Genomic DNA, 18,555 nt, shown 5'->3' with positions numbered 1-18,555 from the left:
CACCTGCAGACCTGCTTCACCGCCTGTGAAGCAACGCCCTTGCAGGTGGGGAGCTGGGGGCTCAAACCAGGATCCTTAACACCAGTCCTTGCACTTTGCGCCACCTGAGCTTAACCCGCTGCGCTACCGCCCGGCTCCCAAGCTTCAGTTAATTTCAAGAACTGAGATTGCCATTAAGTCCAAGTATAAGTTCACACGGCAAGAAGCATGGCTAAAACTAGAGCTTAATTCTGAGAACTGGAGTTGGCAGCCTAACTCAGACGGTCAGAGAAGTCCTTGTCCAAGTCACACAAGCAGGATTCTGGAGAAGTGATAGATGCATTAGGCATGTAGAGGAGTCAGCTTATCAAACCCAAAGGACATGAAGGAGGAATTAGTTATGTTTAACAAGCACCAAGGTAGCCTGCAAGAAGCTCACACAGGAGAACTTTGAATCCTGATGTTTCCATTTCGAATTTGAAACTTGCTTGAAATGTTACTGGGGAAATAGTTCACATTGAGGAAAAGTCCGGAAGACATACATGTTGAAAGAATCTTGGTTGCAACCAATGTCTCACTACTGTCGTTTATGCTCTTTCAATTGGACCTGGGCGTGTTCCAAGAATTGACTTGTGTGAAGTCTGCCTCGGCTCACACCTGTCCTGTTCTAGCCTCTCTTGGTCGAGTTCTCTAATGCTGGTCATACAGGGTTATTGTGAAGTGAGGTGCCGCATGGAAAAGGCTTGGCCTGGTCCTGGCAGGATGGATACCAGCTATGTTATCTATCAAGCAGCAGACTTGGTCTGTGCAACTTCAGGAAGAATACTCTTAAGTATTCTTAAGAGTTAAAGGTGAGGTTTGAAAACTAAGTCTTGTTTTGTTTGGTTATACTGCTGTTGTTTTAGTAACAATAAGGGAGGCACAATTTTTTTTTTTTGCCTCGAGTTAAATCACTGGGACTCAGTACCTGAACAACTCCATTGTTTCTGGTGTCCGTCTTTTTATATTTTTGATAGAGGGTGAAAGGCAGAGGAGAGGTATCTACAACACTCTCCACCATTGTGAAGCTCTGCCCCTGGTTGAGGACCTGGGGGTGGATCCTCTGTGCTCGTGCACACTGTACTGGGTGAGCCACTACCTGGCCCCATGGCTGCTGCTGCTTCTTTTTAATAATAGGCTAAAGCAAGAGGGAGGCAGCCAGGGTTTGGGGACAGACACCAGAAATCTCACTTATGAAAAAGCAAGGGCTTTGTGATGTTTTCTTCTAAGGAAAATGAAGAGGCCATGGTAAAAACCTTAAAGTAATGGGGCAGTCTGTGAGGGTGGCTAGTATGAGAATGGGGTATGTGCAAAGAAATCACAGAGAGTTTAGTCCAGCCTCAAGTACATGTCTACCTGAGAGACTAACTCTTAAAGATACCTGTACCCCAACTGCAAGGGCAAAGCTTCCTGGGTGATGAAGTAATGCTATAGGCGTCTCTCTCTCTTTCCCCCATCCCTATTTCTCTCTTCCTTCTCAATTTGTCTTTATCAGAAAGGGGGGGAGGGACAAAGTGGCCACTGGGAGCAGTGAATTCATCATGCAGGCACTGAATCGGAGTAATAACACTGGTGGATAAACGCATGTTGCCCAATGAAATCCATGAACACAAGCTGGACTGGGGGGGTATCTGGGGTGCCCCTCCCACTCCCGTTCTGGGATTCTGAGTGGCACACCTCCTAATAACCCTCATAGCCCTTGCTTCTTAGCTCATGGCTTCCTTTGATTTCACCTAGGACCTTCTCACTCCCCAAAATAGGATGATGAGAACACAACAGAGACTGCTTCTGTTACCCCCATTGCTGGAATTTTCTTTGAATGTGCAGCTCCTCCAGGTCTTCAAGGCCAGGTTCAGGCAATCATGCCCAATACCTAGCTAACAGTGGGGTGATTCTGCAGCTAGCCTGAAACCTAGTAATCATCATTAAAAGCATCTTATCTTTATCACACAGGAAGTTAATACTTTTCTGCCCTCTGTTCTCTTTTAGGCGATTCTCATGGACCACAACTGCCCTATGAAAACAAAAATGTACACTCAGAATAATATTCACTCGTACCCAATAGGTGACGACGAAGACTCTCAGAGTGACTGAGACCCTCCACAGTCATCATTGTAGTTAATTGTATCAAACAGTGTTTCCAGTGAAATGACTCACCCAGAACTGTCTCAGTCATACCATTCATCCCTGGCGAAAGAGTAAAACAACCAAAGGTTACTATTTCTTTATCATGGTTATGACCGATTGCCAACAGCCTTATAAAGAAAAAGAAGCTTTTCTAAGGGTTTGTATAAATAGTGTTGAAAACTTTATTTTATGTATTTGATTTTATTAAATATTATACAATATATTTTGACGAAATATAGTGTAAATCTATAAATATCTGAATCCAAATCAAATATAATTTTTTAACTTACATTCACAAACACTTGGGCAAAAAAACATATTTTTTCTGAATATTGGTAATGAGTGTTTAAAATTAAAGCACACATTATCTGTCAAGACACTTCTGATGAGAAACTAGAAGTCTGAAAGACGGATTAGAATCCCGTAAGAGCATATTATGTCGTATTATTTAACTTGTAACCACTACCAGTATACTTGAGTTAAAAGCTAGTTATCTCAAATGCAGAGGATAAGTCCAGTATTGTTTGGATGCATCCATAAATCCTAGCTGGTTATTTTTTATGTAACTTGCTAGAAACAGATGGTTGTAAATTATGTTTACATGCCAGGTGGCTGGTAGCAAACATTAAAGCCAGTAATGAAAAACATAGTTCTGAAAGCAGAGAAAATCACCCAAGTGTATAGTTTGGAACAATTAGAAGCTTCCCTATTAAGATATATACTTGATCATCTTATCAGGTGAAAGAAAGCTTCAGGTAGATTTATCTTGTACTGTCAAGGCTGCTGCAGCGTGTTAAGATTTATTAGTGTCTAGCATGTTTTAGAAAATAAATTTGAAAAATGCTAAGGACTGATACATTAAAGCTTATGTGGAGGTTACTCAAGTGTTTTCTAGGGATGTATTCAGTATTAATTTTGAGCGGCACGAAACTATTATTTTCTAGAGTTCTAACAGTTACTCATATCCATGTGTAAGCTAATTGAAGACAGGCAAAGAAATGAGGTCTTGAATCATTTTAACAGCTTGAAACAGTAGGGTGGTCATAACACCATATCCATGTGTAAGCTAATTGAAGACAGGAAAGAAATGAGGTCTTGAATCATCTTAACAGGTCAAAACAGTGGGGTGGTCATAACACACCTCTTTTCATAGGCAGAAAAACCTCCGAAACATCTGAAGACATCTGTGTATTACGTATCACCTAGTGCTGTGTACTGTGGTTTCTGTAGGCTTGACATTTAATGTCCCTTGTCAGTATAACAACAAATACTGTGTCAGTGAACATTGTCAGTTTACATCAAGTTTTCTATGAGTGTGACTGTAGTGGGGAGTTTTTCCGGTAATACTTTGTTAATTCTGTAGTTCCTGTGATCATAAAATTAACCGACATCTGTTCTTTGTTCAGTTAAAATTGTCTGTTAGCTCGGACATCAGGGAACAGAGAACTTTGAACAAAGACTCACCCTTCCAATTCTCTAGGAGGGGAGCCAATACCATGTTCATTTGCTTTATAAGCTTTTTCTGTGGGGTTTCAAATGATGGCAAGTCTGAATTTTTCAATTGCAGTGTTGGAAGTGAGCAAGCTTCCCATTTACTCATTTGCACTTGCACACGCCTACTACTTTGGAAGATGGCGGCTCTGTAGGCACCCGTGGTTCAAATAAGGGAGGGGTGTCCCCTGCTACCACAGGGAAAAACCTCTAAAAAGGAATGTGCTACAAGTCGAGGGTCGTACCTTCCTCCAGCACCACTACCATATAATTTATAACTTATTTTTGCTGTTAGAGCCTCAGTTTCTTCAAGATGACTGGTAAAAGTACCCTTACTGTTGATGTCTAGGGATCACAGTATATAAATTCTTCACAACTGTGTTTTCTTGTTGTCATCACTAGGGCTTCAGCTTTCTAGGGGACTTTTTCAGACAGTGAGGCAAAGAGACAAGGAAAGATACCACAGCAACAGCACCTCCAAGAAGTCTGGTGAGGGGAGGCAAAGCAGACATCTTCCCGGGTGAACTACCTCGCTAGTCTCACAATGTACTGAGGGCAAGAAATCAGTCTGAGGGGACAAAAATGGGAAGGACATTTACAACTTATATTCTGGGATTACAAAGACTGAAAAAGAAGAAAGAGGCTTAACTTTCTCCTTTTCTTTCTCTCTTTTAAAGTAATGCAGCCCTGTGAAAGCTTACTTTCAGCAGAGTTGGTTTCTGTTTGGTGAAACGAGTATAAACACCGTAATGAGGTGGCAGTGAATGTTCTTTGGTAGCTGTTTGTCTGTGTCACGTCTAGTTTACTTAATAAATCTTCTCAACACCAAAGTGTCTATTGGTATTCCTTTATAATCTAGACTTTACCATGGGAACAAAATATACAAGAAGGTATTGTTTTGACTGTGAATGTTAAATTTTAAACTGTTCTCTACTTGCAGGCACAGGGTAAAAACCCACTCCAGTTAGTTTGAACTGTACATTTTGGTTTTGCAAAATGTTTTAAACTGAAATATGTAACTAGCCACATAACGTTGAAATGGAAAACTCCTGGAAGTCCTCCTGGTGTCTTAAATTTATACTCTTTTCTGGACTGCTGTGGTCAACTATCTGAGAAAAACATAATACGCAGCCATCTGACAGTGGGAGCCTAGGAGATCTGACCCACCAGACTTATATGATGGTGTGCGTGTGTGTTTCAGAGGTGAAGGGCCTCAGTTATAATCACATCTAAAAGGGGATCTGCCACTCAGAAAGAATTAGAAGACACTCCTCCTCTCTTTTAATGGAAAGCTATTATCTTAATTTAGAAATAAAGACAAAACATTTAAGAATTAGTGTTTTTAAGTTTATTGACTTTTAGGGGGATTTATGGTTTTTGTTATTTTTATCATCTTACTGTTATGTTAATAAAAAACCAAATTTGCATACTGGCTTTCAAAAAACACAGGTAGACAAATTTAGAACTTGATAGAGTTCTCCAAAATTTTAAGCTTTTGTTTTCTCCTCTCAGAACTGCAACACAGATAAGAATTTCTGCTAGTTTTGATACTGAATATATTGATGATAAGGTCTGATATTAAGAAATGTAACAACTGATGTAATCCCAAAATAGGGGGGTAAAATATTGCTCTGCTTGACTGCCTAACCCATTCACTTATCTAAAGGCCAATGTAGAGGGTACACCTCAAGTCATCTTAATCATTAACACACAGAAAAGGCCCAAGAATGAACAGTAAAACCAAAACTTAACAGAGGGCAGTCTGCAAAATAGCAATTTTGTTTAACAAACTGGGCTTGGCTAAAGCATGCCTGCATGGTCACATTATACAGGCCCTAAGAGATGTAGCAATCACCTTTTTCAGATACCACAAAATGAAGATATTCTTTTTTTCCCCCCCCTGGCACAGTTTTAATTTTTTTTAAATTTTGAGCTACTGATAACATAGCATGGCAGCGAGATTACATCAGGAATGTAATATGATAGATAGTACAGTCTCCAAAGCCTTCCAGCTTGCTCTCCTCGGGCTAGGTGGAGTGTTCTACCCTCTAACCACAACTGTGCTACCTCTACTCCCTCTCCTAACATAGAACGTGTATGAAAAATAACGCACTACTACGAAAGGTCTATTTTTACGAATGTCATTAGCAGCAGTGCTGGGCTTTCCATGATTATGGGTTCTACAGAGATAGGTACTTTTAAAAAACATGAGTAGACTGTGTTTTATGAAATCAAAGTTTCACATTATTTATACAGCTTTTGCAATGCACCGATTTCAGCTCGAAAACTCCCACAACCCACAAATACCAGCCACTTACAGTCATCCCACTTTCAGGGTAGCAACGGGTAAGTTGCTTTTTTTATAAGATGGAAATATCAGCTATGATATTGGGTGGATTGTTTTAAGCTTATGTTACACAACATTTTTAGCTTTCAGGGACTTTGGCATTTAGACATACAGAAGTGTTCTTTTAAAAGGCAAGCATACTAATTAAACAAATATAAAAGGAGGGATACAGAGATATACTGTATTATAAAGTTGGCCAAGAAAGATTAAAGTTTCCTAGTATTTGACTTAATAAAATAGCAGGAACCAGAATTAGCTACTGATCTTAAAAGTGGACAACCCCCCCTTTTTTTATTCTCAAACATGTTTTTTTTTTTTTTAATTTATTATTATTTTTATTTGTTGGATAGAGACAGCCAGAAATCAAGAGGGCCGGGCAGAAAGAGAGGGAGAGAAACAGAGAGACACCTGCAGCACTGCTTCACCGCTTGTGAGGTTTTTTCTCATGCAGGTGGTGGCCAGAGGCTTGAACCCCAGACCTTGTGCAGCACTGTATGTAACATGTGCACTTAACCAGGTGCACCACCACCTGGCCCCTTCAAACATGGTTTTATCACTCTTATTAACCATACTATTTATTGAATAGATTATTACTATTTAGAGTACTTTTTATGATCATATTACTGTTTTCCTCACAACCATCCTGTGAGGTAGAGTAAATATTATTCCTAGATGAACTGGGGAGACTGCAGCATGAAGCCCTTCTGTGGCTCGCTGCTGGCTACAAAGTTCACTATTGATTGGCTGGGGGAAGAACTTGAATTCTGTGTTGAGTATTTGGTTGCAGACCCGGGGCAGAATCCTTGATAATACAACCAGCTACAAATGCTACTTCCTCGAGTTTTAAATCCATGCCAACCCTCTACTCATCCATTCTAGTTTCTAACTATAAAATAAGAAAACACACATATACCTATTTTATAGGTATGCAAAAGGGCAGAATTTTCATGGTATACCAACAGGGGTTATGCTCTCATTTTTTCCCTCAATCATATGTTACTGGAACTCATGAGATGGATCAAGAATCAGAATAGATCTTCATATTCAGAGAACTGGTCCCAACTCCTATGTATTTATACTATCTACTTTTTTGTTTATATTTCTTTTCTCTCTCTCTCTATATATATATATGTATATATATGTGTGTGTGTGTGTGTGTGTGTGTGTGTGTGTGTGTAATGAATGAAAACACACACATTCAGAAAGCTCGTCATATCTTTAAGCTTGTAGGATATGAGGCAAAGCAACAATCCCAATTTACGTAATTCCTATACTCTGAAACATTTCTTGCATGAAAAATGCCTCTAAAATGGCCCAAACCAGTTATCAACATGGTCATTTTAACAACAGTCCTCTAAAATTTACAGATGTTTTATTCCCTATGGAGGAACTAAAGGTGAAAAATAATCATAAATGTTTAGAACACCCATCTAACAGGAAGCCATTAACATTTTGGAAGATTGTACTTCCAAATTCCTATTCATTACTGTTCTTCAAAAATCTTGTTATCCTCCTGACAAAATCCCTAACTATATTCTATATTTATCCTCTATCACATTCTGATTTTTGTAAAGTAAGCTCTTCAAATCAATCACTATATTCTTTCTATACTTCAACTTCAAAAAACTTTAGTGAGAAAATTCACAAAAGCATAGAAAGCAAGAGATGCATATGAAAAAAATTTTTGTTTTTTACTAAATCTGCATAACCAACTGGATCTGTAGCATCTGATTTTCTGTTACATTTGGCAAAACAAAATGAAAGCAACTCCCCCAATGCAAAGTAACAAAAAATGTCAAGCAAATAGAGATGATAAACTTTTGTAACACAAAGAAAGATCTCGTCTCAGCTAGACAAAACAGGTTCCGGCCATGACTGCTGTTGTCAATTTGCTGTTGGCATGCAGCAAATCTGTTGTTATAACCATGATGGAAATGAAAATACTAAGGATCTAGACAGTAATTCAACCCTAATTCTAAAATCAAGAGGAAGGGAAATAACACCAGGAGACAGTACACATAACAAACACAAAAAAGGTCGCTTACATAATTAGAAAAAGTTAAAAATAAATTAGTACAAAATAAATTCCCAGTATAAATCCAAAAAGAAAAAAAAAAAAGGCTAGCTAGAAATGCAATCTGAAACAACCCATTTAGCGAGCTGATCACCTGTCTGCTAGCAACCCTTTTTTATTTTTACACAAGCAAATAACTGTGGAGCAGTAGGCCAGAGTGCATTCTTGGAGGGTTTAAACTTGGTTATTTTCACCTGTGGTGCTTTAGCTGCAACTTTCCCCCCAGTCACTTGAAAGTTTAAACTGGCTGTGGCAGGCTGTTACACAGACTCAGGTGGGCCAAATAAGTCATCTGATATGTTGCTGAATGGCTGAGAGTCTATTAGTTGGCTTAGCTCACTATCAAGATCTTCTTCTGTGTCATCTGTGTATTTGCTTATTTTCTTTGAGTGCTGGTCTAAAGACAAACTTTCTAACGATTCCATATCTTCAATGCCTGCTCTGTAATGGATCATAAGAAGCGTTAGCGCTTGTAGTCTTTCACCTGATTTAGTCAAAGCAGCAGAGAGAAGTGATTTTTTCCTTATATCAGTTGTCTCTTTTTCTTCTCTAACAAGAGAGTTATTGTGTTCCAACTCCTGGTCAATTTCATTCTGCAATTTATCCAGCATGAACTCTAGCTTCTGAATCCTCTCCTCTGAGGGCAGGCCTCTATACAGATCTCGGCCAATTTCTTTAACTGCAATGAAAACGCTGTCATCCAGACCACCCTCCTTCCTCACTAACTTTATTCCTGTGTTGTTGCCCCGTTTAGAAGGACTGTTGGGGCCACAGACCTCTGTGTCACTGCCTTCATTGTCTGATGTGTTGGGTGTGTGTTTTGGTGAAGGTTCTACTAGATCAGTTCCTGGTTCAGAAAGGCGAGTTTTAGAGACTTGACGCAAATTTAACAAACGAGAGCTAGTATTGATGATATGTCTTGTCAGACCTGTTGTTTTATTGACTGACTTGCTAGTTTCAACATCAACACGAGGAGGCAGGCCTAAGGGGGGTTCCGGGCCTTCCGGCCTGGGGTTTCTCAGGGCCCGGTCTATGTGTCTGTCGGTTGCTCCACAAAGAGGAGTCTCGGCTAGACACTTTTCCTGACATTTTTTATGGCAAACATAAGCACAGAACATACACTGGGAAGCCGCCTTGGTCCACACCTTTTTCTTACAGTAATCACACCAAGTTGGGTTCTGGAACTGAGTGTCTTGGAAACTATGTTTATTTTCTGTTAAACCCACCGGGCCGACCACGTGTTCCTCTTTAGGTAGGGCGGACACCTCCTCGACCATATAGGGTTCTTTTTCTTTCTCTAAGTTAGTAATCAGATGGTGGTCTGTTTCTCCTTCTTTCAAATATTTGAAGTGAAGAGTAATGTCACCAAAGCAGAATTTGTCATTGAACCCCTTCTGCACGCTCAGATTCCGCAGTGCAGTTCTAGTGGCCATAGCCTTTGGTGATGGGGCTTCCAATCGGAATCTGGAAAGATACTCCATGTTTGATGTCACTAAGCATCCTAAAGCCACCTCTTCAAGCTTTAAACTAACATGCCCCAGACAGATGAGACCGCCGAGCTTGAAAGGGTCTTTGCACCACAGCGCAACGTTTAAGTACCTGTGACAGGCTTCTATGTCAAAGAAACAGGTTGCTCTGGTTCTAGTCCATTTCCCTAGCTTGTTTCGGTAAGGAATTTCAGATGATTCCCAGGTCTGAGGGTCATCTGAGCTGTCCTTAGGAGGGCAGGAACTTTCTGCGGGAATATCCTTTGCCACCTCTTGTTTTGCTAGAAATTGTTTGCATGCAGCCGCATCTTCAACGTGATCTGGATTTTTCACTTGCTTCTCAGCAGCTTTATCGACAGCAGGGGGTGGCAGGACCTTCTCTGGCTTCTCAGAAAGAACGTCTGCGTCTGTCTGATTTGGGGGATCAGTAGAAGGCAGAGGAACTTTCAGCTGAGGGCGTGGTGGCACGGGTGGTTTCAAAGTGGATCCTTGGGTGGGTTTCGACACTTGCGCTGAGTCTGGCACCTCAGAAGCTTTTAGAGTTGAGGGTTTATTTCCTTCTTTGGATGGAAGTTTTGGTGGTGGTGGGTGACTTCCTGTAGCCAACTTACGATTTAAAACTGGGGAGATAGCGCCCAGGGGTTTAACAGAGAGTGTTGTCGGAGTACGTTTGGGGCTATGAGTGAGTGGCTGTGCATCGTCTCTGAACTCATTCTGTGCTCTGACATCACTGGCCAAGTCTTCGAATTCAGAATCCAGGTCTCTGTTCTCAGCATCTACTGCCAGTCCAGCTGTTTCCTCTTCATAACTGGGTGGGCATGAGCCTGGCAGAAAGTTTTCTTCTAACTGTCCCAACGTGTCCTGTAGCACAGCACCTTGGTTGCTCTGGCCGACAGGTCTTTCATAATACACCAGGACTCGGTCACCAGCTTGCTTGATCAGCTTCAGCACTTGCAGTGTGGATGTGATTTTCACACCTGTTTTAAGATTTTAAAAGAAAAACAAGTAAATTGCCACGTACAAACTGCAATTTGCTAGGTGTGTTAGTGCTATGAATTCATGAGTATTTAACTCATGAGTAACAGTAAATTCCCCAAACACACCTTTTGCTTTGGGGTGCGCCGCACTATTGATTTCCAAACTCCGAACATGTTTATATCCTGGACATGTTTACCGTTTCACACCAAATGAAATGAAAATCCTTACAAGTGTGCCAGGCTGTTCCGCTCATTTCCCACCCCTTGTCAGGTTTAAATGCATTATTTGTTAGTTCTAAATGAGCAGAGTGAGATCTACTGGAAAGAACTGTCAAGTTCACACAGATTTAGAATGATGAGAAATTGTGAGTCTACTGAAGAAAACTCTAAAAATAATCCAGGGGTTATAAACTATGAAACTAATGATTAGAATTAGAAGAGTAACGCCTTAAATAAACTTAACAAAATATATATTGATAATGGGCTCTTTACACTCTTCATTACTTCTACCTACCATACTAATCTTTCTCAGGACCAAAGAAGACAAAAATTGCTTCAAGGTTAAATAACTTGGTTACTATCAGCATCTATGTTAATGTTATCTAAAGTACTAATTTTATTATTTTCTAGTAGATGCTATATTAACATGATTCACCAAAAAAGATGCAGAATCTCTTTTTCACCTCCCTTCGGGGACGTATCGTCCCCTCCTTGAGGTAACCACAGCTAGCAATGGCTGGTATGTTGAAGGCTCCAGGTCTCCTGCCCTCTCCCACCCTCCCCAGGATAGTACTTACGCAAGCTATCCCTTTATGTAGGACTTAGAGTAAGGTGAGAAGGGGTCTTTGCTTTCCAAGGGTGTTAGGACCATCCTAAATAAATCAAAGTAATATCAGCCCCATCTAAACACCTAACTTCAGAGTTCCTCAACTTATATCCTCATTTACTTCAGCTGCCCAGAGAAGACCATGACTTTTTAGACCAGGCTAATGCTCTGAACTTTTGCCACATCAAAGGTTTTTTCATTGTGAGATTAATCTCTGGTCATAATCTCCTGTTTTCTCTCTCTTAACAATTCTGCCTGCGAAAATTTTACTATCAAGTGATTTCCAGATCCGGTCATTCTTCCTTTGCTCTAGTAAATGAATTTCTTTTCCTCTCTGACTTAAACGTCACGATTTCAGCGATGCTCTCAGACTTTTGATGCCCGGTCCTAGTCCTCTCTTCTTCTGTATGCCTGTCTTTCTACCTGCCCCCTTCTGTGCCAGCACCGTCGTCTGTTTTCTACACCGAGTCACGCTGCTCACACTGTGCTCCAGTATGGCACTGGCACTACTTGAGTATTCTTTTGATTCCTCTCTAAACAACTATGTCTGCAGAACATTAGCTCTGAAAGTTTCAATACCTAGAAGTCTCCCTTCTGAACTCTTTACTTTGTAGGTGACATCACCTTATTTAATGAAAAGACCAACAACAAGTCACCCATACATACTTCTTGCTGTCCTTTTTAGTATTAAGCTATCTTAGAGATGGTATATCCCTCTAACTATACTTTGGATCCCACTTCAGACGAGATCGGGCATGTACAGGGTGGTATGGCCGTGGACGACTGCAGGACTTAGCTCTGTCAATGACCCTTGCATACGTATGATTAATCCTTTCCCTCTTCTTTGAAATCTTCATTTGCCTTGGATGATACTGTCCCACTCTGGTTCTTATCATCTCTTCTCTGATTTCTTATTCTAAATCTATACATGGTTCATACATGCAAATGTCCCCAAGATTTGTTCTATCTGCATGCCCAGACTTTGTGTTTCATCCCTGTAGTGCATCTACTTTAGTGACCACAACTATTAACTTGTTCTTTGGCAAGTCTCTCTCTTCTTTATTCTAGTGCAACACTGCCAACTACTTCTGCACATCAGCACTTGGATGCTTGGTTCACACTACACGTTCAGCACAGTTAAAAGCCCTCGTTAGTGACCCTGTCCTTGCTCTACATGAATCAACTTATCACCCCCTTACAGTTACCAATCTGAATCCTGGACAAAGCTGACTTCCTATAGCGCCACTCAACTATCAATTCTAGCTTGGAGACCCAGTTCATTTTCATTCCTTGCTCAGACCCCCTGACCCTGGCTCTAACTATAGTTAACAGATGGTCCTTCACTGTGATTCTTTACTTGAACTTTATTTAGTGGCCAGCCATACATATTGCTTCTTGATTTGTCTAAGCTCCCATCAAACCTGGAATTTAGGGCTTTTGAATAATGTTCATGATTCATCCAGCCTTTTCATCTATTGCTTCCCTGTAACTATACTATTTCCCAGCAAAACTGTACTTTGACATAGTCATTACTGAAGAAGAAGTGTGTGGTAGGGAAAATGACCTATTTAAACTCATTCTTTGTGGCTTAACTTCTGCCTCATTTTACCTATTCATGGAGCATCAGAAACTTTGTGTCTCATGCCACCCTCGGCAGGTTTGCCAAATCTGGATTCCTTTTCTTTTAGAATATCTCAAATATACACAAAGCAAAACTCCATCAATGAGTTTCAAGTGTAACAAGCGTTTTTGCCATTGCATTTCAACTTTGACCCTGTTACTAAATATTTAAAATTACAGCATATCAACATAGAGAAGTCACAGCTATAAGATGCATATGCATTACAACCCTTATCGAAATAGTCCTTTTGACAAATGTTATCTATATAGGGATAACTTTTCTTTTTTCACTCTGCAAACATGTTGCCTGGATTTATTTTAAATAAAATATGTCTGTGTAACTAAAAACAAAAATCTATCACAAAATTAAGAATAAAAGAAAAATATGTTACCCTATAGCTAAAATTAAAACAGGGTATATAAAAACTTATACTAAATTATAAATTTTTTTTCAGGGAGAGTAACTCACATATATATTAGACAACTATGAGGAGGCATATCAAGTCTGTTTTATTTCCTTGCTGTCCTAAATGTGTATGAGTCTAATCTGTCATTTCAGAACTTGTTAGATGCAGAATCGTGGGCTCCACCCATGATCTACCTAACCATAACCTACATTTTAACACCATGTATAGGTGCCTGGAATTCAACTGGAAGTTTGAGATGTGCTGTTTATGCCATTATTAGATGAATTTCAGTAGGAAATGTTGATTTACTTGGGTTTCCTAGTGTGCAATTAAGTAATTTTTCTTGCTGTGTTGTCATGATGGACTTAGATCAAAGGTGGCATTTCTTTGACATATATCTAAGAATATTTATTGATTTAGGAACTGATCTAACTTGTGAAAGGACATACCACCTTGTCCCCAAAACATCAAGTGTGGGGGGCCGGGCAGTGGTGCACTGGGTTAAGCACACATAGTAAAAAGCATAAGGATCTGCTTCAGGGATCTCGGTTCGAGCCTCCAGCTCCTTACCTGCAGTGGGGTCACTTCACAAGTGGTGAAGCAGGTCTGTAGGTGTCTTTCTTTCTCCCTCTGTGTCTTCCCCTCCTCCCTCAATTTCTCTCGGTCCTATCCTAAAGAATCAAAAAATAGCCACAGGAGCAGTGGATTCCTAGTGTAGGCACAGATAACTAGGGAGGTAAAAAAAAAAAAAAAAAAAAAAGATCAAGTGTGGCCAGTCAGTCATGTGTTCATGAAATCCCTTGACAAGCCTATAATGTTGGGCCAGATACTCAAAGAGTTTGGAAAAGCTTAGGCTTTCCCCTCATTGGTATGAATGCTGGCATCCTGCTGTTTACTCAAACACTCAGCAAATAACTTATCAACAAAGAGTTTCTAATATTAACAATACACTGACAGGAAGGGGAATGGGTGATTATGACTTAGTCTACACTCTTCAGTAACACAGTAGTGAATCAGGGATAATGTGGGGCCCTACGGGAGTTCTGGGGTACTCTTCTGGACAAGGAATATTAGCCTCTCCTGCTCAACTTCTAAACGATGGGGGTAGCAATTTTTGGAGATTATACAGTATCTAGAAACGTGACCGTTAACTAGTTCTTTCTTTCATTATTAAAGTGCAAAACAGAGGAGTTAAGTAGAATGTGGGAAGGGAAGAGAAATTAGAGAGACTAGAGAAAAGTGGTCTGAGGGAGAAGTATAAAGCTGACACATGACTAAAAACGACATGTATTTTAAACTGATATTTAAGTTTTTCAGCTTTTTACTTACAATACAGTTACTGTGTTCTTTCCATTATAAAAGTAACGTATGTGCACGGAAATAAAGGGGCAGAAAATCCCCACACCTACTTGCAGGCTCCTCTGTAAATGTCAAGTCGACTGCACAGAGCATAATTACCTCCAATTGCAATCAGGCGGTCTCCACGCTGAAGGTCTGCAATCGCAGCAGGCGAGTTTGGGGCCACCGTCTCGACGATGACGTGCCCGGCATAGCCATCAGTTGACTGGACGAGGCGAAGTGTGAGTCCGACGCTCTGCAAGTTCCCCTTTATTAACTCAACCTTTGACAAAGAGAAAAACAGAGAGACAGATGTGATGACTTCACAGTAGTGGAGCGAGAAAACAGGAACTCAAACAGGAGAGCTGCAACTGAGGCTGATATTTGAGCTCGGGAACCATTATCCTACACATACGGCGGGAGGAAAGCTGCAGGTGACAAGATGAGTCACCATAGGCTCAGACTGCACCTTCGAGACCTCAATACAAATACTATCTCCAGTGGGTCTTAGTAAAGCGCCATGCTAGCTGCAAAAGGAAAATTGGGGAATAAACAGGCAAAATCAAAAGAAGCACCAGTCCTAATCATAACAGTACTTGGTACTATCAATACTGTATACTTCCCAATGTATTTTATTAAAAAAATTTTTTAAAAAATCACAAAATTGAGATACCATTGTAAATATGATTTCGAGGTTTGCTTTTAAAAAATCATAATGGCAATAATCTTCTAATTCATTAGGTGAGCATTGGAGTCCACATTTTATGCCACATTACTAAATTCTGAGAGAGGGGGGCAAGGGAAATAGTTTAAATGAGTGTTTTATTAAGAGCCAGGTTGATAATGAGACATTTTGCTCTAACTCATCAAGATAATTTTACTTTCTAAGGGAAAAACAACCATCCATCTTATCAAGAACATGTATGTCAGATCCAAATCATTTGTGAATTAAAAAGAAATACAACATATGTTATCTGAATCACTGATTTAAAGGCTAAAATGCCACATCTCCCCAGATGGCAAGGATTCAGCCTGTTTGTTAAGCTAAATTACAAAACGGTCTAATTGTATTAACATCCAGGCCACATTTCTTTCTTGTTTTTCAAGGCTACCTTATGACTTTGCCAAATAACTTGCTAATATACAGATGTACCCATCTGGATCCCTTTCCTATATGATCCTCAGTTAAAAGCTAGAATTTCAGTTCCACCTTAGCCAAAGAACCCTTTCCTTTTTTTTTTTTTCCTTTTTAATCTTTTTTTAAAAAATTGTTTACAGTATTAATCTTTTTTTTTTAATGGTTTACAGTCAAGAATAAATATGGTTATTGGTGCATGTGTAAAATTTCTCAGTTTAGGGGGGCCGGGCTGTAGCACAGTGGGTTAAGTGCATGTGGCGCAAAGCGCAAGGGCCGGTGTAAGGATCCTGGTTCGAGCCCCTGGCTCCCCACCTGCAGGAGAGTCACTTCACAGGCAGTGAAGCAGGTCTGCAGGTGTCTATCTTTCTCTCCCCCGTCTTCTCATCTCTCGATTTCTCTGTCCTATCCAACAGTGAATGACAACAATAGCTACAACAACAAGGGCAACAAGAGGAGGGGGGGGATGGCCTACAGGAGCAGTGGATTCATGGTGCAGACAGAGCCCCAATAACCCTGGAGGCAAAAAAAAAATTCTTAGTTTGTTTTCTTATTTATTTCTGGACAGAGGCAGAGAGAAACTGAGAGAGGAGGGGGAGAGAAAGAGACAGACAGACACCTGCAGCCCTGTTTCACCACTCGTGAAGCATCCTCCCTGTAGGTGGGGACCAGGGGCTTGAACCTGGGTCCTTGTGCACTGTAATATGAGCGCTTAACCAGATGCGCCACTACAGGGCCCCAATTTCTCAGTTTTCTACAATGTATTTATCGCCCCCCACCCCCGAGAAAGTTGTGATATATATATATATATATATACACACAATGGAATACTACTCAGCTATAAAAACGATGAATTTACCTTCTTCACTTCATCTTGGATAGGGCTTGAAAGAATTTTATTAAATGAACCTTTCTTAAAAAAAATTTTTTTTTTAATATGGGTGCTAGCAGATTTCAGTAAGCTGTTTCTTCCTTTCATTTCTCCCCCTTTCCCCTTCGTTTGTTCTTGGGACTTGAGAAGCAAGTAAGGGGGAGATAGAGAAGAAGAGAGAGAGAGACCCGCGGCACTGCTTCCCTGCTAGTGGCGCTGAACTCCCTGCAGATGCAGACAGGGCACTTGAACTTGGGTCACCATGCAGCCGAACACGTGAACCTACTGGGTACATTACAGCCTGGCCCTTGTTTTGGATTAATGAAAAAAATGCTCTCTTTTTATTTATTTATTTTTTGCCTCCATGGTTATCGCTGGGGTTTGGCTGCCTGCACTACTAATCCACTGCTCCTGGAGGTCATTTTTTCCCATTTTTGTTGCCCTTGTTGCTGTTATTGTTATTGCTGTTGTTGTTGTTGGATAGGACAGAGAGAAATCGAAAGAGGCGGAGAAGAGAAAGAAGGGGAGAGAAAGATAGACACCTGCAGACCTGCTTCACCGCTTGTGAAGCGACCCCTCTGCAGGTGGGGAGGCGGGGGGGGGGTCAATCCAGGATCCTTACGCTGGTCTGTGGTCTGGGCCAGGGAGGTGGTCAGCAGCAAAGCACACGCCTTGCATGTGTAAGACCCTGGGTGTGATCTCCAGCTTGGCAAGTGACTGAGCAGTGCTGTGGCCTGTCTGTCTCTTACAATTCAGAACAAAGGTATTCATTACTCATTACCGAACTATTCACTAAAATCAAACAAGATACCACCCTTACTACCACTCAACCACAGGCAGTAGCTAAAATGAACGGACAATAATATCCGATGTCAGTGAGGCTGTGAAGGAACTGAAACTCTGATACACTATTGGTGGAATATGAAACACTACTGTTATACTTGGGAAGACAATTTGGCAGTCTCTTAGCAAAGTAAGATGCAATTAGCATATGACTTTTAGATATATATCAAAGAGAAATAAAAACATGTCCACACAGGCTTTTAAATTAATAAGAGGATGGGAGTCGTGTGGTAGCGCAGTGGGTTAAGCGCATGTGGCGCAAAGTGCAAGTCCGGCGTAAAGATCCGGGTTCTAGCCCCCGGCTCCCCACCTGCAGGGGAATCGCTTTAAAGGCGGAGAAGCAGGTCTGCAGGTGTCTGTCTTTCTCTCCCCCTCTCTGTCTTTCCCTCCTCTCTCCATTTCTCTCTGTCTTGTCCAACAATGAGAACATCAGTAACAACCACAATAATAAGTACAACAATAAAAAAGGGCAACAAAAAGGAATAAATAAATATTAGTAAAAAATTAAATTAATAGAGGGGGGAAAAAAATCACATTTCTTCAGGAGCAAGAGATAGTTCACTGTTGGGGCAAATGCTCTGCCAAATATGTGACACAGAACTGAGCCCAACAGCATATCAGCATGTCGTGGCCCTGGGCAGGGGGAAGCTCTGGTGAGTTGTGTCTGAAGGAAAACTCAGTCCAGGTGAAATTTCGGGGGGTCCCCAGTGCCTTAAGAGAGATGTGTCAATTTTCATGAGAAAGTCCTGCTCAGCTCTGACATCTGGTGATGTGGTGGTTCTGGGGACTGAACCTGGGGCCTGCAGGGCCTCAAGACTGCAAATCTGGCAGACTATTACCATGGCCACAAGCAATATCTCCATGTGCACATATTCACAAAGCATCACTAATAAATGAATTCCGAAGCAAGAACTGGTCTGCTGACAACCACATGATTATATATGCATACACAGGGCAATGGAGTAGTAACTAGGCAAAGAGATAAACCTCAAAC

The 18,555-nt window shown here is 40.8% G+C and overlaps 2 protein-coding genes across 3 annotated transcripts in view; one reads left to right on the top strand and one right to left on the bottom strand.

Moving 5' to 3' along the window:
• Positions 1-4,510, top strand: part of SLC18A2 (solute carrier family 18 member A2) — a 41,628-nt gene extending 37,118 nt beyond the window's left edge. For both annotated transcript variants that reach the window (XM_060171214.1, XM_007518458.2), the window contains one exon: positions 2,008-4,510. In XM_060171214.1, coding sequence (XP_060027197.1) covers positions 2,008-2,112 — 105 coding nt within the window. In that variant the 3' untranslated portion in view covers positions 2,113-4,510. The remainder of the gene's footprint in view (positions 1-2,007) is intronic.
• A 451-nt stretch (positions 4,511-4,961) lies between these two features.
• Positions 4,962-18,555, bottom strand: part of PDZD8 (PDZ domain containing 8) — a 72,949-nt gene continuing 59,355 nt past the window's right edge. The window contains exons 4-5 of the mRNA XM_007518459.2: positions 14,833-14,995; positions 4,962-10,521 (exon numbers count right to left, since the gene is read on the bottom strand). Of these exons, the coding sequence (XP_007518521.2) occupies positions 8,318-10,521; positions 14,833-14,995 (2,367 nt within the window). The 3' untranslated portion in view covers positions 4,962-8,317. The remainder of the gene's footprint in view (positions 10,522-14,832; positions 14,996-18,555) is intronic.

This window comes from Erinaceus europaeus, chromosome 14, assembly GCF_950295315.1.
Source record: "Erinaceus europaeus chromosome 14, mEriEur2.1, whole genome shotgun sequence".
Classification (NCBI taxonomy): domain Eukaryota; kingdom Metazoa; phylum Chordata; class Mammalia; order Eulipotyphla; family Erinaceidae; genus Erinaceus; species Erinaceus europaeus.
This window is presented reverse-complemented; position numbering and strand designations above follow the sequence as displayed.